Source organism: Dunckerocampus dactyliophorus, chromosome 7, assembly GCF_027744805.1.
Source record: "Dunckerocampus dactyliophorus isolate RoL2022-P2 chromosome 7, RoL_Ddac_1.1, whole genome shotgun sequence".
Taxonomy (NCBI): domain Eukaryota; kingdom Metazoa; phylum Chordata; class Actinopteri; order Syngnathiformes; family Syngnathidae; genus Dunckerocampus; species Dunckerocampus dactyliophorus.
In genome coordinates, this window is record NC_072825.1 from 22,600,028 (window position 1) to 22,627,245 (window position 27,218).

General features: G+C 39.7%; 2 protein-coding genes across 7 annotated transcripts in view; one reads left to right on the plus strand and one right to left on the minus strand.

Annotated features, from left to right (window-relative positions):
* Nucleotides 1-54: 54 nt before the first annotated feature.
* On the plus strand, nt 55-11,474 carry mrpl13 (mitochondrial ribosomal protein L13). Its single transcript, XM_054780676.1, has 7 exons — nt 55-192; nt 1,032-1,155; nt 3,054-3,147; nt 3,356-3,416; nt 3,531-3,617; nt 5,278-5,399; nt 8,932-11,474. The coding sequence occupies exons 1-7, from the start codon at nt 166-168 to the stop codon at nt 8,954-8,956; spliced, it is 540 nt and encodes a 179-aa protein (XP_054636651.1). The 5' UTR covers nt 55-165; the 3' UTR covers nt 8,957-11,474.
* Nucleotides 11,475-11,972: 498 nt separating this feature from the next.
* Nucleotides 11,973-27,218, minus strand: part of col14a1a (collagen, type XIV, alpha 1a) — a 176,517-nt gene continuing 161,271 nt past the window's right edge. For 4 of the 6 annotated variants that reach the window (XM_054780660.1, XM_054780659.1, XM_054780658.1 and 1 more), the window contains 8 exons: nt 26,486-26,539; nt 26,316-26,387; nt 23,773-23,808; nt 22,303-22,369; nt 19,699-19,890; nt 19,442-19,519; nt 18,080-18,235; nt 11,973-15,963 (listed from right to left, as the gene is read on the minus strand). In XM_054780660.1, the coding sequence (XP_054636635.1) occupies nt 15,653-15,963; nt 18,080-18,235; nt 19,442-19,519; nt 19,699-19,890; nt 22,303-22,369; nt 23,773-23,808; nt 26,316-26,387; nt 26,486-26,539 (966 nt within the window). In that variant the 3' untranslated portion in view covers nt 11,973-15,652. Of the gene's footprint in view, nt 16,642-18,079; nt 18,236-19,441; nt 19,520-19,698; nt 19,891-22,302; nt 22,370-23,772; nt 23,809-26,315; nt 26,388-26,485; nt 26,540-27,218 lie in introns of all 6 variants that reach the window. The other 2 variants (XM_054780662.1, XM_054780661.1) reach the window with 1 other exon arrangement.

Sequence of the window (27,218 nt, forward strand, 5' to 3'; positions counted from 1 at the left end):
CCACATAATTAACAGAACAAAACTTGTATGCAGGATAAAGCGTACGCGTTGTATGCGGAACGTTACATTTACACACCAACGTTCCAAACGAATACAAATCCCAGATGCACAGCCATTCACGTTGAGGGTCAAATATGTTGAGGATGTTGCTATAGTGTCATCAAAATGTCAAGTTTCTCTAGATCTGCACAGGTAATATATTTTTACATGACACTACCACCTCTTTTGTAGCTATTCATTGTTTTGGTTACCCGCATCGCAGTTCACGCTGTTAGGCTTCAACCACTAGCTACGAACGCCCGATAAATATATTTTGCAAAGGCATCGCATAGTTGAGGATTTTTTAAAAATACCAGTTTCACACCCAACACACTCAATTTAGTTCAGCTCAAAATTGTTAATCACTACGAGCCGCAGAATCGAATTTGTTGGACAATATGTATATGCAGTATTGGTCATTGAACATGACCACGCGTTTATAAGCTAATATCATTTGGCGGTATGCTCATAGCTCATAATAAGCTTTATGTACCCTTTCACTATATATATATGTATATATATATATATGGGGTTTGCATACATTAATACATTTTGGAAATGAGCATTCTTAACTCATTTAGCCTGTTTCTGTTTTGCACCGCCACTGTGTTTTATTTCTGCTACACATTGTGTAGACAAGCAGTTCAATTTCACATCTAAGGCAGCAACTACCCATCCTTCCATCCATCCTTTTTTATGCCGCATATCCTCATTAGGGGCAGCAACTACAGTAGATGTGAAATGCAATGCATCGTATATCAGATGTGTAAGAATGTCATTAATATGTTTATTAGCGTTGTTTTGGGAAGTACAGTACAGCCAATAAATGTATTCATATGCATGGGCTATTGGTCATTTAAATGCATTTCCTATCGGAATGTAATGTTTGAAAGAAGACACAATCTGGCATTTATGTTATGATTTGCGTTGGTCGTATTTCATAGAAATAATGTAATCATTTTAATGTATGTACTGTATCTGCATCTTTTCAGCAATGGGCGACCTTCGCTCGCTCATGGTTCCTAATTGATGCCAGGATGCAACCTCCTGGGAAGATAGCATCCATGTGCTCTGTTAGACTGCAAGGGAAGCACAAACCTATTTACCATGCACTCAGTGAGTTGTTTACACACACAATCTAATGGTTCATTCTTAAAGGAAAACTGCACTAAACATTTTTTTTGTCCATCATCCACAATCCTTATGTGAGACATGAACACATTTGTCTTTCTCTTTTCTGTGTGTCCGATTGATATAAAAACAGATACGAGACAGCTCATTACTGCACGTAATGGCACAAACTTATTATGCATACCAAATCGGAAAAAGCCTCCATAAAGCGCCAACAACACTCCATTTACATATAATGTGACGTGCAAATTAACCGTTACTATTTTTAATATTATGTTTAACATTTTTACACCGATCAAAATACGTTACTGGCGCATTGACACTTTGCCATAACACGCCGAGTAGCTCACAACACCTCAGACCACTACCAAAAGGTAAGGCTACATATTCGAGATGACACCAGTGCTGTTGTGTTTTTATTTTAGAGTTTGTTAATTTAACGCTACGTGTACTGACACTTGCACGTGTGACCAGATACGCGACACGTCTTGTGTTGACTTTCACTTTGTTATTACCGGGAGAATGAATAATAGCCCGTAAAATGTGTTGTCAATTGATGACGGCTTGTCACATGCTAAGCCTATCTATGAGCGTGTGTGATCACTCACGTTTCAATCTCATTTGACTTTCTGGCATTTTTGTTTACACATATTGCCTGGCTGGCGGCATCTAGCTAGCTCAGAGCTACAAGTGCCTTCTACGTTCATGGGCTTCATCAATCATTGATTATCTAAATGTATTACTGAACAATTCATTTCACATGTATTCATATTACATCAAATTAACTTTAGGTTTATGTCAAATAGTACAAAATGTTGTACTTTGTACTAGCAACATAGTACAATTGGACTAAATAGGTCAGGTAACAAAAGGAGGCTCGACATTTTTGACTCTCACTTTAAGTGCTTTCAGCAACTTTGCCATTAAATGAACAGTTTTGCAATGTTCTCAGTTCATGTTCAACACAAATTGCAGTTTTTCAATGAAGCTTTTTATTATTAAGGGAGAAAAAAATTCCATAAGAAAGACACTGGGCAAAAACGGCCTGCAGTTCCTTGACGAAAACCACAGCTGAACAAAAAAAACATTAAGGCTTGTCTCAATTTTGCCAGAAAACATCTTGATGATCCCCAAGACCTTTGGGAAAATACTCTGTGGTCAGGCAAGAGAAAAGTTAAACTTTTTGGAAATTACATCTGGCTTAAATGTAACACCGCATTTCAGAAAAAGAACATCATACCAACGGTAAAATATAGCGGTGGTAGTGTGAAGGTCTGGGGCTGTTTTGCTGCTTCAGGACCTGGAAGACTTGCTGTGATAAATGAAACCATGAATTCTGCCAAGATGAGTGGGCCAAAATTCCTCCACAGCGCTGTAAGAGACTCATTGCAAGTTATCACAAACGCTTGATGGCAGTTGTTGCTGCTAAGGGTGGCCCAACCAGTTATGAGGTTTAGGGGGCAATCACTTCCATGTAGGTTTGGATTTTTTTTCTCCCTTAATAATAAAATGCTTTATTTAAAAATTGCATTTTGTGTTCAGTTGTGTTGTCATTGACTAATATTTAAATTTATTTGATTATCTGAAACATTTAAGTGTGACAAACAGGTAAAAAAAAAAAGAAATCAGGGACAGGGCAAACACTTTTTCTATAACACTCATTGATTTATTATTTATAATAATCCATGATTAATTAGAATTATTATCTATTTTAATTACATTATTATTATTATTATTATTACCAAGGTAAAAAACTCTCTGCTTTTTATTTATTTACAGGCCACCTTTGGTGGTGGTAGTAAATAATAATAAAATAATCTACTATCTAATCTACTAATGGTTGTGGTTGCTACCATGACATGAAATGTGTGTTGTGTGTGCAGGTGACTGTGGTGATCATGTGGTGGTGATAAACACCAAACACATCGCCTTCTCTGGAAATAAATGGGAGCAGAAAGTCTACTCATCCCACACGGGGTAAATGGATTCAATAAAACCTGATTTAAGAAAAGGCCATTTTAGTGTTGCTAGTGCAGCATAAATATAAATTGTTAATGTAGTTGCATGATAAAGGACCAAAGATAAATGAAGTGACATGCCCCTAACTCCTAAAAGGCCCTAAAAGGCCTTCAAAGTCCAGTGTGTGTTTTTTGACTAATAAATGTATTCTTTGTCTTTTCCAAAGTTATCCAGGGGGCTTCAAACAAGTCACTGCTGCTCAGCTCCACCAAAAAGACCCGAAAGCTGTAAGCACAACAAAGACCTGATAGCACACCCGCCCAATTATCATTCATGTGGGTCTGAGCACACTTCCCTGTCACTGTGCACACTCACGGTTTCAAATGCTCTTTTGTCACCAGATAGTGAAGCTAGCGGTGTACGGCATGCTGCCCAAGAACCTACACCGCCGCACCATGATGCAGCGCTTACACCTCTTTCCTGAACACGTAGGTTTGGGCTCATCATCATCTCTGCGCACTAACACAACTATCACTTTTCTTGATGTAAGACATCGCTCAAGGGAATGTCTGCTGCATTTTTCTTTTATTACGAGGACAAAGTCAAATTATCACAAAGGAAAAGTTGTTATTGTACTAAACAAGATTAAAGTTGCAATATTGTGAGGAAAAAAAGATTTTCATTTCAGAAGAATTTAGCCCTAAATGCTAATTTGACCAGAATACATTTTTGATTTTATAATAATAAAATCATATACTAAGAGAATTTTTCCCCCCAAGAAATAAGTTGTACTATAAGAATAAACTTGAAATATTAAAAGAATCCATCCATCCATCCATTTTCTATGCCGCTTCTCCTCATTAGGGTGGCGGGGGCATGCTGGAGCCTATCCCAGCTGGCTTCGGGCGACAGGCGGGGTACACCCTGGACTGGTCGCCAGCCAAACCCAGGGCACATATAGACACTCCCATTCATACCTGGATACATACATGGCCAATTTAGAGTCGCCAATTAACCTAACATTAGGTGAGGTTATTAAAAGAATACCTTTGTAATTTAACAAGAATGAAGTCATACTACTACAGAATTTTTGGAATTGATTTGAATTACCCTGACTATAAGCCAACCCTATTTTTTGGGGGAAAATGTATCAATCAAATTTAAATTTTTTCGTGATTTGAAGTTGTACTTTTACAGGAATAAAGTTGTGATATTATGAGCTAAAAGTAATAATATGAGGGGAAAAAGTGATAATTTAACCAGAGAAGTTGTAAAAAAAAAAAAAAAAAAAAAAGCATACATTTGTATTTTAACAAGAAAAAAAGTCTGATTTTAAGACAAAAAAGTGGTAATTTCTTAATTTCAGAAGAATAAAGTTGTAATATTACAATAAATTATTTTTTGAAGACACAGTATTACGAAATAAAATGAATCAGGGGGAAAAGTCTTTCAAGTGTAAAGATATTAAATAATGAAAAACATGTTTTGTATTGGCTTCAATTATTATAGAACGTTAAGAGTTTTAATTCAATAAAAGTAATTTTATTATATCACCTTGTTCAAGTTGCCGTACACTTAAGCATAAAAAGTCACAAGCAATGACATAAATATATATCATAAATATATATATAATTGTGTTATTTTGTCCCCCTGTTGAAAATTAGTTTTCCTTGTAATGCACACTATTAGCAGTAGGTGGCGCATGGAGCCTGTCACATACTATGTAGCATGCATGCATAATTCCCAGGAAGCGCTTCCATTGGGAGGAACATGCCAGCATTCCCTACTACAACACCCTCAAGTACAAGTATGGTGTGTGAAGTATCTTTTTCATGTCTTAATGAATATTTATGTCCACACACCTCCAGTGATTAATCACACACTGGCAAGGCCTCAGAGACTCATTTTGAAGGTCATGCAAAGGTTTTTAGAGCATGGAAGGACTTGGCTAAGTAGAAGACTACTTATGGGTCATACTGATTGAAATAAGGAGGAGGGGTTGCTAGTTTGCTTCCTGAGCAGTGCTGAGGTGCCCTTCAGCAAAGCAGAGATCATCCAATAAGAGCTCAGAAAGACCCCTCCCTGTCTCCCCTCTGTTTTATGTCCACCTTCTCTCATACCTTTATTTTTTGACCTTGCCATCATTAGGAGCTGCCTGAAGACATCCGCGCCAACCTGACCGAGGAGCTGCCTCAGCCCAGAGAAGTTCCCAGGAAGCTCAGCGAGTACACGCAGGAGGAGATAGACGCCTTCCCCAGGTTATGGACGCCGTAAGTACAACACTGCGTAACAACGTAAGAAACTGTATGGTGATAGTCAACCAGCAGGGGGCGATGTTGAGTGATCATTTCAAGCTCCTGGCTGTTCCTAGAGGAGCTCCAGATGGTTTCCAACACTGCAGCTGCTCATATCATAAAGAAGAAGAGAAAACTCCATAGAGACTCTTTAGTGTCCCACTAAAGACATAAATACTCCATCCCACTTATACTTACTAGTATTCATTGGAGCACAGATTTGTTTCTGCTGCAAAATACCCAATATACAGTACATATGTACAGAAAGCTGAACATAATATGTAGCCCAAAATTTATCCTTTACATTTTTGGTCTCTTAGCTTTAACAACACTGTTTGTTCCATCTCTTGTCAGGAAATAAACTCAATTATCCATTCATTTCTTAGCAAATCATACGTTTTTTACGCCACTTTTTTTTTTTTTTTTTTTAAAGAATAAGTCATTTTAAAAATATAAAAATGTGACTTATGATGAACAAATGTTTTAGGGGAAAAATCTACTAGAAGCTATCGTAAATTCCAGTGTATAAGCCGGACCCACTAAACCGCATATAAACTGCACTGGTGTATAAGCCGCATATGTCCACGCCATAAAGTGGCATATTGTGGCACGCATGACTCTGTGAGGACCAATCAGATCTTTGACAGGAGCCAATCATGAGCTATGAATAAACTCGTGACGAGCTTGGCAACCCATTGGAAATTGCAGGAGATCATTACTCAATATAAAAGTCTGACTCATGGTTTCATCTTACAAACAACATTAAACTCATCACACAGCAACTAAGACTCAAGTGTTGTACCTCAGAAATATACATAGCTGTATCAATACGAGTTTTATGTGGAAAAAACCCAACATTTAAAGTGTTCCCATAATGCATTTTGTTTGAGAAAACCATTTGATTGGAGGAGAGCACAGAAAGCATAGAAAATGGTGCTGCAATGCTGCTTCTGTCCACCAGAGGGAGTCGGAAGACCCGGAGCCCAAAGCAAAAAGACGGAAGGTGACGTCATTGCAGTGCCCCAATGAATGCGTTGCTCAGACGCAATGCCTTTATGGGAGAATTTTCAAATGTTTAAAAAAAATGTTAAAGTCATATTGGGACATAATTGTATTTACGCCGTTTGAGTGTTAAGTTGCTGTGTGATGAATTTATTGCTTTTAGTAAAGTGTTCTTTGAAAGATGACACCGTGAGTCAGACTGTTATGTTGTTATGCTGATTTATATACTGACCTCCACTGACGTCCAATGGGTTGACAAGCTCGTTGTGAGTGCACTGATAGCTTGTGATTGGCTCCTGCCAAAGAAAGCGCTATCGTTTCTTCACTGACTCGTGAGCGGTACAGTATTTTAACAACTAGTAGTTGTTCTGAAGTAAAAGAGATGTCGTGAGATTAAACTTTAGCCATAAATTAGCTGCACCGCTGTACAAGCTGAAGCGTTCAAAGCATTTAAGTTACGGTAGTTGCATATGGGTTTTCTGTGCTAAGATAAAATAAATAATTTAGCCAGTCTCAATTATTGATCCCAGTGGGTGCATCAGACAAATGAATGTATTTCCTGTTGCATTCCATGGCATTCCAGCATCATAAAAAATATACAAAATCATTAAAAAAGGACTACAAATTAAATAAAAAGATATAAAGTATAAATTGATTCATTAAAATTATTATATTTCACAGTTTACTCACTGGGAAATGTAATAACTTCATTTTTATTTTAGTTATCTATTTAATTATTTATTTAATTATTATTATCTAATAACCATATTTATTTCATTCTAAATGTGTGCAAACTTTTGCACAGGGGGGAACTTTTTCACAGGGGGGCACAGGAGCAGCTTTTGAGATTCTGCTTACGTGTTCATATGGATTTAAATGTCCGTCGTCTCTGATTATGCCGTTTCTGTTGATGCTGCTGTGACAAACACTGAATATAAAAATGTTGATGACTTTTTTTTTTTTTGCGGGCCGCTGTAATGATATTCATGGCTTGTCAAGAGTATTTCTGCAGTCGATGACAGTGTGAGCGCCAGTCAGTTTGCTGTCATCATATTAATATTAATAACAATAACACCGTCACCCCGTAGTAAACATTGTTGGGAGCATCCTGACTTGTGCACCATCAGGTTGTCCTTCCTCCTCCTGCTACACTTCTGCTCCTTGTGCAGATTGCACATTATTCTCAATGCTTATGATCTATTTATAGATTACAGTGTTTCCTCGTTTATTGCGGGGGAAAGGTTCCCAAATAGCCTGCAATAAGTGAAATCCACGAAGTAGCCAACTTTGTTTTTACTCACAGAGGCTTGAACATTTTCTCACATTTCTCTCTTGTTTAAACACTCAGAACCTTCGTTTGAATTTCAATGATCAAGCTGTGAGCTTGGACACAAGAAATTAAGTGACTCATGCGTATTTCGCCTTCTCCAACCGAAGATTCATTTATTCGGTAATGGCGCCCTACAGCCGTGTAACGTCTACCTTCCTTCAGTCCAGAAGTCCAACTTTTTGTGCAATCGTTAGCATTTTCCTCTGTTTTTTGGGTGCAGAACGTTTCGTCGACATTGTGGGTTTTGTTGGGGACAAAACGTGCAAAAATATACAGAGTTCAGAGTCTCTGCAAGCTGTTTGCTAGCGATCAGACAACAGGAAACACGGCAGTTTGGCATGAAGGAGATTGATTGATCGACAATGGTCTACAGCCAACAGAACACAATTGGCAGGTTCTCCCTTAGCCAATCAGGATGCAGAACACAATGCGTGTTCATACGATGTAAAAAAACAAAAAGCACTAAAATTGCACTAACAAACTCTGCGAAACAGCGAGTCCGCGAAAGGTGAACCGCGATGTAGCGAGGAAACACTTTTTATAAAATAACGTAAAAAGGTATGTACTGTACAGTCAGGAGGAACCACACACCTAGTTTGGATCTGCTGCTTGGGAAACGTTTGGGAAAGGGACATGGAACACACATAAAATGTGTGTGTTTAGTGATAAATGAGCTATGCCGTGTTTACTGGATTCCAGCCAATCAGTGTGGTCGTCAAGGTCAAGCTAATGCTGGTTTATTTAAGAGAGAGGCCTCCCTCTTGTTAATGTTCACTCTTGTTTTCTTCATTCGTTTTACGCTCTCATTGTGTGTGTGTGTGTGTGTGTGTGTGTGTGTGTGTCAGGTCACGAAGGGCGATTTTAATCATTGCCCTTTATTAAACACAGTTAATATTCTCCCAGGACCTAGAAACAAACACACACACACACACACACACACACACAAGAGAAACAAGTGCTCAGACAGAAGATAAACAACACAGACGTGGATATTGCGCCTTGTGAATGAAAGCCCAAACATCTCAGCCTGATCATATCTGTTTGCAGCCCGATATTAAACAGGAACAACAGTAACACAACAAAAAAAGTACACTATGATGCGTTTGGTGTCCTCTAGAATAAAGTTATAATCTGTCACCGTCTCCTTCTGCCATCCATATTGTCTCCACTGCATAGACCTGAAGACTACAAGATGCAATGACAGCAACGCGGCAAAGTTGAAAGCACGGCTACACCCACATGGACATCTTTTCACACGGACTGTACTACGTGGGATGCATTATATTTGGGTTTTTCCACTGTGTTCAAATCTAATAAACAGTTGAATAGACCTTCTTGTTGAGACATTTTTAACACACATGTAAAAGCACTATTAAAAAAAAACACAGTATAAGACAAACACTGTTTTTTGGAAACATTTTTTCAAGACAAAATAATTAAAATTGTGAAATAACTTTGAGACAAACATTTCTTATCTGCTCTCTTCAGGTCACTGGTGTGTGTGAGTGGCAGGAAGAAAAACTCAATTGATGCCACCTTTTGGTTTTCATGTACTGTATAATTCTCTCGTTGCCAAATCATCGTCCCTCTCCACTTAACCCAGGTTGAATTTCACAGCTTCACTGTATCAAGGTTTTCAAAATATATTCATTAATAAATCATCGCTGATTTGTGGTTGAGTATTGCTTATTAGTCATGAAGTGTACGTGTTTAAAACAATGTTACATATTTTTGACCTAAATTACGCAGCATAAGCATAAAAGCATAAAAATGATTAAATGAACTAAAATACAAATAGTTGTCCCTCGTTTATGGTGGTTAATTTGTCTCAGACCTGGTGCAAAGTAGGATTCAATATTAATAAACAGAATATTTTCCTAGTAGAGCTTAGAAAACCTGTTTATGACTTTCTAAACATGTTTTTTTTAACATTATTAGAGTCCGCTAGCCATGAAATAACACCCCCATAGTCACCTTTACACTCCCATTATTGTTGGTTTACACCACATTGCACAGGTTACGAGATCACTGCAGGGACATAAAAGACGGTCGCCACTAGCATAATAGCAAGCTGCCGAGCTAACTAGTTAGCCTCTCCAAGTTACTCATTCCAAACTTAAGAAAGGGTTTCAAACGGAGTGGTGAAGAAGGACAAAGTAAGACGCCAAAAGCTTACCACTTCCACATGGAATGAGAGGGGGACTTATTTTCACTGTCATGTCTGACTTTCCATGGCTGACTACATGCAGTGTGTCTCTTCAGTGTAACCTCACTGGCGCCTAATGACCAGAATACGACATATAACTTGTTTTTCATGATTATTTTTTGACTAAAAATAGGCCGTAGTCAGCCACAAAACGGCAATCATTTATTAATTAATTTTTGAAAAACTGTGATGTTGCAAGGGACGACTGTCTTGATAAAAAATAAATGATCGCTGTTTAGTGGTTGAATACGGCCTAATATTAGACAAAAAAAGCATATTCAAGCAAATTGTAAATATTCTTTGCCTAAATAAAATATTTTGAAGCATAATAATGGCCAAATGAGCAAAAACATAAATATCATGCATTCAGAATACATGATATGTAGTGTAATATCTGTGACTTAATGTGTGCGGGTCCTGGGAAGTGATGTGTGTGACGTCACCTAGCTAGAGTTGACTGTGTTTAGCAGTGTTGAGTGCGAGTGGCGTTTGAGTTGGGGGCCGACAGCAGCTCCTGTGTTAATACTCACTGCATATGTGTTCTCTGCTTGCTCATAAATGATTGAAGTGCACAATGAGCCTCTCCTTAACCACAAGCAGCGGCAATACAGTAGTATTCTACACTGGTCACTCGGTGTCAGTAACGTTGATGAGACAATAGCCACTGCAGGAAGTATGCAGTCAATGCTAACGTGTGAGTCTATGTTATGACTTATTTATGTCTAAGATGTCATATTTTCTATTATTATGTCTACTATATTGGGTAATAAAAGTGTAAAGTGACTATAGGGGTGTTACTTCATGTCTTGAGGGCTCTAATAATGCTAAAAAAGCATGTTTAGAAGGTCGTAAACAGGTTTTGTTTCCTCTAACTACCAAAATATTCATTTTACAAATAAGGAATCCTATTTTGTGGAAATTCACTTATCGCTGGAGCCGACGGAATTTACCGCGATAAACAAGGGATTGCTGTATAAGACATTCATAAAAAGCATTGATATGTAGTAGTCATGTTACTGTAATGACCTGTTGGTGTTGTAATGTTGATAAGTTCTGCTTTTCGTGAACGCACCTCGCTGTTCATTTCATTGGTGGATAAAGGAGAAGTGTTGTTGTTGCTGCCACGAGGAGGAGGACGAGACAAGTGTATGCGCTGAACTGTGTTCTGTGTTGAAATTGAGTACTCCTATTGGCGTTAAGGTTGGCAATAAAACTTAACAAGGACATCAGACTCTGTGTGACTCTATAAGAACTCTACATTCCATTAGTCACGCAAGAAGTGAAAAAAGAAACAATGCTAACGTGCAAGTCTATATTATGTATATTTTCTGTTAGCCATAGGGGTGTTATTTCATGTTTAGAGGACTCCAATAATGTTAAAAAAACATTTAGAAGGTCATAAACAGGTTTTCTATGCTGTAACTACGAAAATAATCCATTTATTTCAAGAAATCCTACTTGGCGGAAATTCACTTATCACAGTTGGGTCTGGAACCAATTAACGGCGAGAAACGAGGGATGGCTATAAGACATCTCGTCTTTATTTACCTGTCTTATATTTGTGTCAGTAGGGCAGTTGCTGCACATTGAACAATGTCCGCATACATTATTGTGTAATTACAGCTTTATTGGTTATCAAAGCAAACAAGAAATACTTTCATGCGATAGTGATGAGTGCTGAGACACGTTTCATAATGTGACTTGTTTGTGTGCAAGTCCCAACTGGTTTTGTTGGACTTTTAAATGAGGTCAGCGGTCACCCGAGGAGTGAAATGGCTTCCCAAGCAAGCAATAAAAGAAATGAATAAGAACAGCTGGTATCCTAGCAATGCAGCCTGCCACGTCCACTTGGTAATGTCACGTCTGCGTTGTCATGTACACTTCTTGTTTTTGTCACATGTTTGTGTCACATTTATCAACAAGTATGGAAAATGCTGATACATGTTGACAAATAGTTTTTACTTTGTTACTTATTTTGTTACTAAACCAAACCAAACCAAAACCAAACCAAACTTTTGAACTGAAGGTCGAAGGTCGAAAGTTCCTAGGGAAAACCTTGGGCCATCGCCACTGCATTGATTTGTGAGGTTTGTAAGTTTTGTGATCTTTTTGATGCAATTTTTAAACATTTTTTCACCATTACGAGAGGACCAGTGATTACATTTACATATCTGGAAAGCACTAAACAAAACCTTTCAATTGCTGTGATGTGTGGTGAGGTCGATGGCTGTTGACTCCTTTGGAGTTTTTTTTTAATGCGAAAACAGCTTTCTCATTAAAGAAAACATGAGCACAATTCACTTTCATTGAAAACCTCATTTTCAAATACTTCGTAGTACCATTTACATTTTTTTTTAGAAACTGAAAAACATTTGTGGTCTTACCTTTTATGTGTTTATGAAGTACATGCACCCTGTCCTCCAGGAAAGCTCTGATACTTTGTTGGAAAAGTCTGATCACCTTCTGTTGAGCTTGGAAATGTAATCATCCATTTTGACAGTCAAATTCATTCATAAAAATATCTTTAAAGCATTTGACTCGTTGCTAAAACAGCTGCTGTACCTAAAGCTGCGTGCGCTTAATGTTAGCAACAGCTTCAGCTCACATTTCTGCCCCGTTTTCGATCAGGAAATGTGCAAATTTAGTAAGACGGAGTATTGGGGCCACATTGGAAAAAAAATAATCGTAGATTTTGAAAATAAAGTTGTTGTTTACGAGAAAAAAAGGCAGAAATTGACGACTTTATTCTCGTAAATTTACATGTATGAACATGAATGGTCAATATCCATCCTTCATATATGTAATATATTGGGAGGGGTTCTTTTATTAGTGATTGTTATTAAAAGAGTTTGTCACCACGCGGATGTTTTTATCGTCTTCTATCGTCTCCACCAAGACGGAGCTACTGTACGTAGCGCAGGCGTAAACGTCATATCCGGTTAAAGTAAAACAAATAATTAATAATAAAACAAATAATAATAAATAATTAAACAGAATAAAACATAAAATATAAAATATAAAAGTTATATTAGATTGTAAACAACCAAAAGCAGAGCGCAATGATGGATCAATGTAGAGGATTCAGCTAGAGGTTTTTTTCTAAATGGAGAAATACCATCCATCCATCCAAACATATCTTCCTAGCAAATGCTTTTGTTTTGCTTATTTTCAGTGACAAAAAAAAACTCAATATGGAACCAGCAAAAGAGGGCTTATTAGTTATCCACTTGCATGGATATGATATTAAAAAAAGGATTGATTATGTTGTAATTTTGCAAGTCTTAATCACATTTTTGGGGGGGGATGTATATTGCTGCCGTAAAATAGCTCGATGGATGGCGTACATTACACATGACTAACATGTGACTGCTGAAAAATAGGCCGACCAGATGTAGATGCGTTATGCACACGCGTAGAAACGATTGCGTTTCTGGGACGGATTGCGCAGTGACACCGCCCCCTCCACATGCCAAAGGTCACATAAGACCCCCTTTTCATAGCTGTCTCAGGCAATGCCACGTTTTTTCTCGTAAATTTACAAGCTTACTCTCGTAAATTTACAACTTTATTCTCGTAATATTACGAGTGTTTTCTCGTAAATTTACGACTTTATTCTTGAAATCTCCGATTTTTTTTTTCCCCCCAATGTGGCCCTAAACACTCCATCGTAATTTTGTGATATTTACTGAAGAAAATACAGAAAATGCATGTATAACAGTTCAATGGACAAATATTTATTTTATGTTTTTAGTTTTTTTTTTTAGCATTTCATCTGCATCCCATGACCCATGTCACTGTTAATTTGTAGTATGACGATGTGGTTTGTTTAATTTTTATTTATTTTTTCACCCATTTAATGTCAACATCAAGCGCCACCAAAAAGGAATCAGTTGAGCATCTGCTGTATCTACAGTATACAGTATATATACCTACTACTATGTCCACCAAGTTTGGTTGCACAAAAATTCACCTTTTTGATGTGTTTCATCTTTCCGTGACCATGAACTGTGACCTTCACCTCGGTGTTTTGACCTGTAAAAACTATATGACTTGACTGTAACACAAATAATGCCACAAACAGATCAACTTTGACGTCATAACAAACAGACTCAAATGCTGACTGCAGCACAGCATAGTTACGCTACGATGACAACATGAAGAATTGGGTCATAAAAAAAAATGTAATAATAAAAAACCACGTATGTATTCCACAGTGTTCAGGTAACAGACAACAAAGAAACGTACATGATGATGTGTCATTGGAGAAAGCTGCCTGTACAAGCGCTACCGGCTCATCTTGTTCAATACAGCACAACCTCCAAAGTTGTACAAATCACATTTGCACCAAAATTATCAAAGGAAAAATCACCAAAACCGTCTTGGATCACGACCGTTCATTGAACGTATATGGTGCGAGACATCACTCATATGGTGTGACTTCCACAATTTTGGATTTTTGGAATGAATAAAAGATTGAGACTGTATACATTTACATTAAAATGATTGTCCAATTTTTGGTAGTTTGTTTATTTTTAATAATTATTTGTATTTATCTGGTCAGTGTTGAGCTGGGTATGGGTATGAGTATCATGTATATGTATACACTTTATGAAGAGCTATTGTGATTCCTAAATGTACACTGCAGCATAGCTCTTCAGTGAGTACCTAATGTACTACTTGTATGTATGTGCTTTACTGTCTTGCATGGTGTGCATGTGTATGTCTATGTTTTCAAAAGTCTGTAGACCCCAGGAAGAACAGCTACCGCTATTGCAGCTGCTAATGGGGATCTTAAGAAACAAACACTTCATCGCTAGCTATGCAAAGAGGGAAAACAGGATGACAAGCACAGAAATAGTGACGTGGGAAAGTGGTACACACGTCTCTTACGCACACTCGGCCATTCGCACAGTTCTTTTCTGCTGTACGACTACAATTTCTGTGACTTTGTGGATTGTTTCCAGTCTTATTTGTATTGAGGAAGGTGGCGGCTGTCATTCATTGTACTTGGATAATGGATTCATCAATAATGGATTGATTAAATAACACGCCTTTATCGCGTACACAGGCGAGTGAGAGTGTCGTGGGGTTTGACTTTTGGACTATTTCAAGTCTTTCTATTCATTTCTATCATCAGTTGTGTCATTTATCATTAAGAACTAGAGAGGAACACATTCGATTCAACCGTTATCGGTTGCGTGCGTGCGTGTGCCAAACCTGAGTGTGGATCAGAAATGTGAAGCAATGTGAAGGCGACAATAAGTCGACATGGATAATAAGAAATGTACACAGCTATTTGTAGGCGTGGGGCCAGGGGGTGGGTTGGGTAATCAGGTTCATGTGAAGAGACTCACCTCCCAGGCACGCACAGTTTAAAAAAATGTCTGTACAATTTTGAAGGTAGAACAAATCAACCGGCATCATGGATTGTTTGACTTTGGAGGTTCCACTGTAAGACGTGAAAGAGAGGAGCACCTAAGGAGAGGCGTGAAGACGAGAGGGGTGGTCTCACTTGGCGATGAAAACAACAACAAAAATCAGGCACTTTTTGCACTGCTTGTCTTCTTCTTCTTCTTTTTTTTTTTTTTTTTTACAGAGTTATCATACATGTGGGATATTTACATCACTGGACCAGATGCAGCGAGCTACTGGGTATGGGGGTCCGGCTTATGATGGATGTGTGTTTGGGGATCAATCACTTGAGGAGGGTGCATCCTTCCTCTTGAGTCCTCCTTGCTCGCTCTCCTCCATGACGACGACATTGCGGGAAAACCTCCTGATGACTCCCGGCGACCTCAGCTCCACATCTTCCGAGCGGGAAGGCCCGTGAAGCTGGCGATAGTGCTGATGGGGGTAGCTGCGGTAGTAAGGGTCCTCTTCTTCCTCCTCCTCCTCCTCATCTTGGCCTCCTTGGTCGTTGTTGTAAGCTAGCACAGCAGGGTTGTAGGCTTGACTGTGAGGTTGGTTGTAAGGTTGATAGCCACCATGGGGAAGAGGTTGGACTGCAAGAGTGTGGGAGGATGAGGATATTGGGGGTCATTCGGAGCGTACACATGAAAACGGCTCCATGGAAAAGTGCATGGAGCTGTGTCAGAGCTGCCGTTAGGACTTGGAGGCAAAATCCCACCACCAGAGACGGGAAGTGAAGGTTTGAAGCCATGTGAGGAGCATGCATAGGTCCAAATCTTATCCCCTGGCAATTGAGAATTAGTGCCCCAGATTTCCAGCAAAAATGCTGAACAGAGCAACGGGGGTTTGGGGGGGCGGATTTCTAGAAGAACTTCACTGGTTAGTTGACTCATGCGCTTTTGAAAGACAAGATTAGCGCTGAAGAGATTTGAGCGCAGCTGCTGCCGCACCGAAGCGTCACAACAGCATTATGCTCTGCTTTTGCTAAACTAATCCAGGTTCTTTTTCTCAGGAGATTGTCACGGAATAGCAAAGCAGTTCAATTCAGAAATGCAGCCAATGCATTCTTTTGATACGCAGCTACAATTACGAGTATTTCGGAACTCCAAGACGTGCAAGCAAGAACTGAAACGTTCTCAAGCGTTCCTGCAGGAGCGAACGTTTAAAAGGCTTGGAAGTATTGTCTTTGAGACTACAGGACACACAGGAGGGAGGAGCAGGAGGACGGGCGGAGGACGCTCCTCAGTAATCATTGCCATAGTCCTGTTGAACTTGAGTCAGGAAGGAGAAGGAGGAGGAGAAGAGGAGATGTTACCTCATGTCAAAAAGACACCCAAAGGCACCAGAGGCTTCAAACTCTCAAACAGCACTCAGTTGAGAGATGGGAAATAATTAGTGTCGGACTGGAAGGAACCAAATGATCAGAAAAATACTAAAATATAAAGAAAATATCTTTACTTGACTTCAAGATCAAGTGCAAATAAAGATTCCAAACACAGGAAACAGTACAACTTGAATGATGAATGAATGTGTTTGCTTTATACGCATGTATCATTTTAATTTATTTATTTTATACACTGTTATTATTCCTTTTTTACATTTTTGTTTACAAATGTTTTATTTAAAAAACATATTTTTAAAGCTTCAAACACATATCTTATTTTAAATCATTGTCACTCTTCTATTATTAATCCTTTTTTAAATTATTTTGTGTTAAATATAAGTTTTTAAAATGGAAAAAAATACATATATTGCTAAGCCACGTGTTTTGTTTTATACACATATATTATCTTTGTGCACCTGTGTGTAATTTTAATTTCTGCTTTGCTTACTGAAGCGACATTAGAACCAGCTTAAGGGGTGCAAAGTTTTATCCACTAATTATTTTTAAGTCATCAAACTACACAAAAACAACGAGAAGCATGACTTTCTGGAATATTAAATGCGCTTTGATGGAAGAAATTGGCATCCATCAGCCACTTTTTGCAGAAGATGCATCAGAAGGATGATGTGTTATCAGAGGTGTGAAATCCTGGCTGTGAAGCAGACACACCTGCTTTTCTTTGTGTTGCTTTTGTTGACGGCACCACCTTTGTTTACATCCCCACACACCGACCTTGAATGGATGAACTTCCCAGCGCAAAAGCTCTTAAAGGCAGATTAGTCTGAGAGAGCTGGATGAGAACAATAACCCTGCGAGAGTCTGCTGTCACTGACGTTTCTACTACGTTGTCATCTTTACTGTGCCATGTTTGGAAGATGGAAGAACCAAGGGTCTGCTCTTCACTAGAATTTTGAATAAACACACTAAATTGCAGTCAAATTGATGGCTTTGCAGAATTCGTGTTCATTGAGAATTCTCAGTAGAATTCACGCTGAGCAGCAAAAGGGCAAACTGAGGCTTAGATAAATATGTATTATTATTTCCATCAACACTACAAAAAGATGACTGATGTATGAATGGCAAAATGCATGAATGAAATAAGTCTGGCATTTGACAAACAGAACAACGCCATGGCAAATGTGATATCACATTTTTTTACCCATGTAGTCTATAGTCTTAAAAATCCGTTTTTATCACAGCACACATTATAAAATGATATTTTTCCATGTAAAACTGAAAATATTTACTTATCATTCAGCTCTGACACAGAGATAGTCAATGTGAGTATGTGTGTAAAGCAGCTAGTTAGCATGAGCCTCACATACCTCCAACATTATATCCCAAACAGGAGTTCTGGTCACAGTATCCTGGAGATCCAGCTGGTCCTGCGGAACCTGGATTGCCCGGCCTCCCGGGTGCCCCAGGGTTACCAGGCCGGCCGAGAGGACCCTGGCTGCCTGTGCGCCCCTCACCTGGCAACCCTGAGGAGGGAAGGCGTAATGAGAAGATGAAAAATATGAGGCATCAGTGTGGATGATGTCACTCCTCATCATTTTCACACTGCTGCTATAACAAGGAGACTAAAGAATTAGGAAGATGTCTGCCTGTCAAGTCTACATAAAGGAAGCCACAGTGGGAGTGAAGGGATAATAACAATGTCTTAGCAGACTTTCAGCCAGAGGGTTGACTTTTATGTACTCCATCCAGTTTTACATTAACTGTCACACTGGATCCTTTGGCCATCTCCTCAAATGTCAGCCCTTCAATATTTAAGACGCAGTCTACTGAGCAGGGAGGGTTAATCCCACGTCATGCCTTGGATCATTGTTTACTGACACAGCATTTTGTCATTAAAGCATCCTGAATGTAAGCATACCATGCCAATCAAACAATTAACTGACAATTAAGTGAAAATGAAAGAGTGAACATCTAAAATGTACAGTATGATCTCAATAGCTAATGTAAATAACATTTTTCATTTTTCATTCATTTTTAACTGCTCTCCGGGGTTGCCGGTGAGCTGGAGCCTATCCCAGCAGACTTTGGGAGAGAGGTGGGGTACACCCTGGATTGGCCACCAGTCAATCACGTCACACATATAGACAAACAACCATTCGCACACATTCTAAATTCATAACGTACTGGAGTACCTGAAGTAAACCCACGCAAGCATGGGGAGAACTCCACACACTTCTCACCATGCAAACTCCACAAAGAGAGGTCCAAGCTGGGACTCAAGCCCAGACCTGAGTTTTCCATGTTGAATTTAAACTGTGAAATATGCACTCCCACAAAGTGAGCTGGAATATGTTCCTGCTTTGCTGTGACCTAGACTAGGACAAGCGATAGAAAATGAATAAAATGATGAATGAAACATGGATCAGATCTGGTTTGAAATGAATGAAATTGAGGGTACAGCTTCAGAATTGGCTATGTGCTATAATAGTGTAACGGGATTTTTACCCCCCATTTTTTTATAGAAAAAAATGATGGATTATGTGGATTCACACCACAAATGAGAACATGTGTAAATGAATGCCTGTCTATTATGTACAGTATACTGTATTTTTAATATACAGTATCAAAGACTGTAGCCAACAAGTGGTTCTCATACAAATAAACAACCAAAACCCACAATGATCAAAACATGACCTCCTTGGTGGGGGTAATTCCTAAATATCTCTCACCTGGGGGCCCAGGGGGTCCTCTAGGTCCCTGATTTCCAACACCTGGACTCCCCCTCTCTCCCTTCTCTCCGGGCAGACCTGGAGACAACAGAATATGTCATTTTACGTTTGTAATAATGTAGAAGAATGAAAATGGAATAACTGCACACTAACTACATAACCAAACCAATTACTGAAAGGACATGAATTGTCCATTTCTGTCTGTCGCTATCTTGCCCTTCTTGGAACTCTCTTCACAACATCTGCCCCCCCCTCACCTCTGTCTCCTGGTTGTCCACTCTGACCGTTAGAACCAGGGAAACCAGGCCTGCCGGTTGACCCTTGCTCTCCCTGAGGTCCCGGGGGACCTCTTCTACCTGGTTCACCAGGTGGTCCGGGCACAGTACGCACTGACACAGCTGACTGGACTGGGATCTGGTTGAGGATGGAGTTGTAACGGGACAAGTGATCTGCAAACAGGAAGGTCAGACGACGATGACGCAAAAAAGTGTTTAGAGAGTTTTTGCTTCTTTCTTTGCCTATTCTAAAATATAATGAAACAGTTTGAGGTGAGAAAAACTGAATCTGAAGACATGAGACCCAATCATCATCATCATCGGCAGTCACTCATGAAGACTTTGATGACTGCAACTTTTCTTGTGAGAAACGAGTCCGATGCGGGCGTGCAGGATCCGGCAGCCGTAGCGGTACGGCTTTTCCAAATGGGGCGGCTTTTGGCCTCGTCCTCCCAGGCTTCTTTAAAACTGTTGCAGGCTGACAGGTGACATTTAATGCAATCTTTGTAGCGCAGTTTCGGTCGTCCCATCTTCCTTTTTCCTTGTAGATCACCGTGAAAGACAGCCTTTGGAAGTCTGAAATCGTCCATACGAACAACATGACCGATCCAATGGAGCCGACATTTGGTCAGCTGACTTCCACACTGGATATTCTGTCTCTCCATTTGATGTTGAGCAAACGCTTAAATTGGACATTTGAACCTTTTGCCGCATAGAGTGTGTAGTAGGTTTCTGCTGAATAGAGAAGGCAACTGAGGGCTACAGCATGATAGACCTTGCATTTTGTTTGAAGATGGATGCCTTGGTGTTCCCACACCGTGGTTTGTAGTTTCCCAAAAGCAGTAGCAGCAGAGGTGATTCTAACTCAATTTATTGGTCAAGAGTGTTACTGTCGGAAATGGTGCTATATGAAGTGTTTCACTACCTTGAGTTGTTGGCCATTGAGGATGATTTGAGGCTCTGGGGCTTTAAAGTTGGGAGCGGTTTGAATGCTTTTGAAAATGTTGATGGTGAGAACAAGACTGCTGGCTGCTGTGTTAAAAGCATCCGTCATTGACTGCAGTAGGTCCTCTGTATGAGCTAAAAGTGGTAGAAGTCATCTGCATAGAGTAGTTCTTTGGCACAAACTGTTCTTGTTTTTGATACAGCCTGCAGACGACGCAGATTGAAAAGTCAGGTTGTAAAGTACACTCCTCCCTCTGTCGGCCAGAGTTCTCGAACAGCAGTGAGATACAGGAAGATTAATGTTGGTGCTAGTACACAGCCTTGTTTGAGTCCTTGATTGACCGTGAACTTATCTGATAGAAGACCAGCAAAGGAAACCTGAGCCATCATTCCGGTGTGTAATTGTGTAATCAAGTTAGTGATTCTATTTGGACAGCCATATTTGCGTAAAAGTAGCCATAAGCATTCTCTTGCTTGGGTAGTTCAGTGAGCTGTGTTAAGAGATGGTTAGGAGATGATGAGATATGGTAAATCCTGTACCTGATGTTCCTTGACGCCGTGATCCGTGTGGGACATCAGACCAGAAGAAGGTGTCAGGATTCTTTCCTTTCACCTGTGTCTGGTATTCGTATCTCTGACAGAATCAAGATGTTATGCATCTGCAGTTCTTGGCTGAGTAGAGCTGTTCTTCTATTTGATATGCTAGGGTTATGTCAAGCAGTGTGCATATGTTCCAGCATGCAATTTGAAGTTTTGAGTTATGCTTGCAGCCATAAAGTGGAGAACCGCTGACCGTGGGCGGCCAGCCAGGTTGATGAGGGTGAGCCTTTTTTACCTTCCATTTTATTGAGGCGTCCTCGGATTGAGGCAGGCGGGGCCTCCCTAAATAGGACCGCCTGGAGATCTAGGAAGGACCTTGCAACCATATGACCCTGTCCTGTTGCACGACCATCACTCCTAAACAGCACAAAAGCAAGTTCATGCTGCCAGCTTCTCCAGCCTGTTAGCTTCTCAGGAGACTTGTCGTTTTGAGACTCGTTGTCTTGCACAAAAGTTTAAAGTGAGAAGAGCATTATGCAGATACTTGTTCCACTCTCTGGGTCACTGACTGAGTAGTCCCATGGCTAGAGAAGCTCCCGATGACAGGAACAGACAGCAACTGCCCCGCAATCTCAAACTTATGCTAATGTTGCCACCTGGCCAAAACTGTGAATAAGTCTCAGATGTACAGCTGCAGAGCCGGCTGCCACTACTGAAGAGAGTCCAGGTGCCCAGTTGGGTAATCCACCACCTGCTGCCATGGCTTCACTATCTGCTCATAGATGGGACCCTGACGGGTACTTTACTCCGGGTTAAAGTCGACCTGGGAGCGGAGAGGATTAAAGGATAGCTCCACGATCCCCAGAACTTCAGACCTCCTGGACCAAAGCCTCTTCACCAGTTGCAGTTTTGTGTCATACCCGAGACATCAGAGCCAATACAATGGATGTAGTACACATTGTTAAGTCACTGACAGTATGAGACTCATTTTACGGTATTGGCAGAATTCTGGATAGCGCTCTTGTATTTACTGTAATTACACTGTGCAAGTCTACCCAATGAGGTGCTTGTTTTGTTGTTTGTTTTTTGTACAATACTCACTCTGAATGAGCTGCTCACATACTTGGCGTGCGATAGCACGCACGGCTGCTTGGGATTGGACGTCACCCTGGAGAAAAAACACACTGTTATCCATTTAAAGTAGTAATATTTCTTCCAAAACAGTAAGACGGACTGGCAGACTGGTAATAGCGTTTGTGAATGCAGTACATTCAGTCAACTCATACCTGATGCACACTACTAACAAGACAGCATGGTATATTATATCATATATTATATCAACAGAGTTTATATGTCAGGAATATGTTTCACCAGTTGCCGCATGGTGGTCTAGTGGTTAGCATGTTGGCCACAATGAGGAGCAGCGGTATAGAAAATGGATGGATGGATGGATTCGGATGGTTTCACCAGTTACATTAAGTTACATGATTACACTTTACAATTCGATATGTCTGAGAAGGAGCAGGAAGAAAAGAATCTTCTCCATATCTCAGCAGTTTGGTCATTTCTTATGTTTAAGTTTGACCATTAAATATAAAAAATGATTAAATTGTCATTAATATCATTTTTGCCTTTACTTTGTTGTTTTTTCAGCCACAAGGTACCTGTTCAACAACAAAAAAATGTACTTTTAGCCAAGTTATGGGCACTTTCAGGGAAAGGGCCTCCCCATCAGGTTGGAGGCACAGAATTATCTAAATTGTCATGGTAGGATGTAAGATTTAGGGACAAACTATGGGATCTAGGCTAGACAGATGAATTCATCAATTGAGAATTACTTTAGTCAATACGGTATAGTGTAGATCTCATAGTGATAAGTCAGTGCTCCCTCAGGATGGTGTCCAACATGTTAACACATCAACATCAAAACATAATGGACTATCCTGCAAGCCAGTTTAAATCCCTGTAACCACATTTGGTGAAATGCAGTCCTGCACTTTTATTAAAAACCCACAACAGATGCAGGTGGAAGTGGAGAGCTTTAATATTTAATGTAACTATTTCCAATAAATGTTTTAACTTTTCCCTGTTAAATGATCATACATCACCCCTATGCTGTGAAGTGAGTTTCATCATTGGGGAAGACACCCACCAGGCACAAAATCGTACCAAAGAGTTGTGTATTCCTGAAGAGACTTTCTACTCCAATAAATGAAGCACAGTTGGATACAAATGAGTGTAGAAGAAGCTGAAATTGGTTGGAAACAGGTTTGATGCATGGTGTGTGTCTCGGTGATGGCACCCTGATCAAAAGTACAGACCCTGCTCTGGTGACAATCTGAGGAATGAACATGGACTTGATTTGCTCTAAATGGAGGGGAGGGAGTCGCAGGCAGACACAGAATGAACATATGAGCTACGATCACAATTTTTAATGGGAGCAGAGTAGCACACTGATTTCTTCAAACCAAGACAGCGTTGGCGAGTGTGGCAAAGTAAAATTTCCATTTCAGAATAACTTGATTAGTTTGAACCACCATTGATTGACTGAGTGGGGGGGGGGGGACTTACTCTTTCTCCTTTGTCTCCTTTGATACCAGCAGGACCCTGAGAAGTGAAAGCACAGGAGGAGAATAAAGATAGGACTCTTACTATTCATAGCACTTTCTTCCACCAAGAGTACTCAGATGTGATGTAAATGCATTTTATACTTTGACATATCATATGTTCATTTTGTGTGCGCATATATAACAACAACAATAAGCAGTGGCTTGGAGGGCTTTGCACACAAACACATATCTGTTCAAAACATACGCATAAAAGCTGCCAAGCAAATTAATGCTACAGATGCATATCTGTGTGAAGCGCATTCTCATCCAGAAGCAGATATTACAATGCCTCAGGTTTGATAAATATCATTTTGTGCCCATTACAGCTATTTGTCCCTTCACTTGTGTGCATGTGCAATGTGTTTCCCATTCATTTATTTGTAGTAGCCAACCACAAGTAAATCTGGACTGCCACAAATATATTTGGTACTACCTGTTCACCCTTGCTTATAAACACAGTAGAATGGGACTGCATACCTGTAAAACCTCCCATTTGCCCCCAGGAAAGTCACGTATTTTGCCCTTTTTTCCTCATCACCCTCCTGGTTAAATAGTTTCCCCTAAATTTCCCACATACTCATCCACCCATATCAAATACTGCAGGTGACAGGTGTCGATTGTATCCACGTTTGAGCAACAGCAATCTGAGAGGACAATGTGAGCTGTCGTGTATTCCTAACCCCCCCGCCTAGGATTTCTCTTATTTTCCGGATAATTACCCTCACTTGCATATGCAAATGTTGGCAGGTATGTGGGACTGTCTGTCAATGTAGCTTGCCATTCCAAGATGGTATCGTAACTTTGCTTCTTAACACACCTCATACACACCTGGTCTGTCAGAGAATAAGAAGACGTAGCAGCAGGAATGACTGTTGCCAACTTAGCGATATATTAAGCGAATGATCGGACCCCGAGGTGCTGTTTTTATAAAAAGCGACTCGCGACAACTTTTTACAGTCTTATTGGACACTTTTGTAACGTGCATATCCCTCTTCTCATTGAGCCGCGGATGCGTCCCATAGTGTCCATAATAGAATAGCTGCACGTGTGACATACAGTACCTGTCAAATGTTTCATTCAATAGAATGAGAAACTGCATAAAGCTTATATCGTTATTGTATCAATTTGTATATGACAGGGGTCACCAACGTAGCGCGGGCACCAAGTAACCTCCCAGGACCACATGAGGCCTGCTTTTCATTCAAGTTTTCCGGTAAAGAAATGCATTCTGAAATACAAAATGTGAGTTAATGTTCTAGTAAAAAAAAAAAAAAGCATATTGGGTTTTCTTATGGGGCCGCACGGTGACCTAGTGGTTAGCATGTTGGCCACACAGTCAGGAGATTGGGAAGATCTGGGTTTGAATCTCCGTTGGGCATCTCTGTGTGGAGTTTGCATGTTTACTTCGGTTTCCTCCCACATTCCAAAAACATGCATGTTGGGTTAATTGGCGTAAATGTAACTGTAAATGTATTAAGTATGAATCAGCAAGGGTACTAACATGATAAACTCCTGTATGTAATAAACTACAAGTAAAGTTGAAAATGTTGTCATGTCATTTTTTCATTCTTCATATTTTGTCAACACGGAGCTGATAAAACACTTCAAAGCAAATAGCTGCTTTTTAAAAATATATATTAAAATGTTTAAACTGGCAAACATAAACATAATACCATAACTACTTGCTTCCAAGTCAAGCCAAAATAAAAAAAAAACACCTGGGGGGGTTGAGTGACTGGAAACCACATTTAGACGTGTTTTAGTCTCAGACACTGTGCCTAAAAAAACACTGAACTTCCCTCCAAATATTTGTGCCAGTTTGAAAAAAATGAAAAAACGTTTTCCTGTGGCAATAACCCACATAATTCGAAGTTTGAAAGAAAGAGCTACAGAAAGTTTCATTCTCTGTGCTCCTTTGTATCTCTTACATGCCTGTATCTTACTTTAATTTCATCATTTACATTTTCCATCATCAAAAATCTTTCCGTATAATCTTCAGTGATTGTATGAGCCCTTTCGGTGCCAATTCTATCTTGAAGCCTCAGCTCCGAAAGCATATAACAAATGTCTTTTTTCTCTTTTCAGGGTCTGCCTACTCAGTACAATGTCAACAATTCAATTCATTCATAATCAATTACTGTATATAAACAAATTCATCAAAACAAGCAGATGCTAACATAAAAAGCATTGCTCTGTTCCCTCTCCATTATGTCTGTCAGGTGTCTTCATAGAGTGAGTATTTTTACTTTATTTTAGATGTATTCTAGTAGTACAGTAGTTATTTGCTCTTTACTGTATACTTGTATGACAGTTAAGAATGTTAAAACACTGCCCATACAAAAAGTTTGATGACGGCTGAAGTTTGAGCCTGGAACCAATTAATTCACTTTACATTATTTCCTAAAGGAACTTAATTTACTGAACATTCACGAACATTGACATTGATTCATATTTTCATAGCCGTTCTTTTTACAATGTTTTTCCATGAAATACTACATCACTTACAGGAAGTCCTTGATTCCCTTGGGGTCCTGTTGACCCATTCGGTCCTGTAGCTCCAGGTGCACCTGGGGCTCCCTGAAAGAGGTAACGAGGAAAGGAAAGCATAAATTGGTTAACCGATTAATAAGATTGATGTGTACAGTGGGAGCAATAATAAAAAAGCATAAACTTACAAGAGGCCCCGGTGGTCCTTGTTGGCCCTGCGGTCCGTTATTACCTGGCAGACCCTGTGACAAATACAGAGACAACACAGTCTCAGAATACGGGAGATTTTAGAGCTCCTTTTCTGATTGGCTGTGCATTTCCATAGTCAACATTGACAGCAACATAATCATTTTCTTATTCAAACACCAATTACTATAACAAGCTGCTGATGCAAACCAAACTCACCAGCTTCCACTGATTGACAACAAATCTACCAACAATAACCTCCAATCACATTTGGAATGTTTTGTGAAGTTCTACCCCCTATTTATTGTCATCATCTATACAATTGTAGCTCTCTTTTGCTGCAGTTTTGAAACACAATTGTACAAATCCATAAAAACTTTGCAAACTGGAATTAGCATTATCGCTTTGCTTCTTTGCCCGATGCCCTTTCAACATGGACTCTCCCCTTACATGCCTCTCATTTCACCCTGAGTGAAGTGAAGCCAATCAAAAGCAATACAACTGCTAAAATATTGAACACAGCTGAAGACACAAGCCCCCAGATATTAGAATGAATCAGCCCCCGAGTTGTGCTTATGTGTTTTTGGCTTGCTACACTGCTATACCCTATTTGGTGAGACAAAGACGGCTGAGAACATTCCCTGTGGTGTGGAGTTTTAGGAGACAGCTACAATATCAAGGGGATCTTCAGACTTCCAAATGAAAACACCAGCTCCAAGTGTTAGACACAACGGC

Excerpts from the sequence above, each read along its gene's own strand:
- mrpl13 (XM_054780676.1), top strand. The coding sequence starts at position 166 with ATGTCAAGTTTCTCTAGATCTGCACAG. Across the intron at positions 193-1,031 it reads GTTTCTCTAGATCTGCACAG|CAATGGGCGACCTTCGCTCG; the intron begins GTAATATATTTT and ends GCATCTTTTCAG. Across the intron at positions 3,148-3,355 it reads GTCTACTCATCCCACACGGG|TTATCCAGGGGGCTTCAAAC; the intron begins GTAAATGGATTC and ends TCTTTTCCAAAG.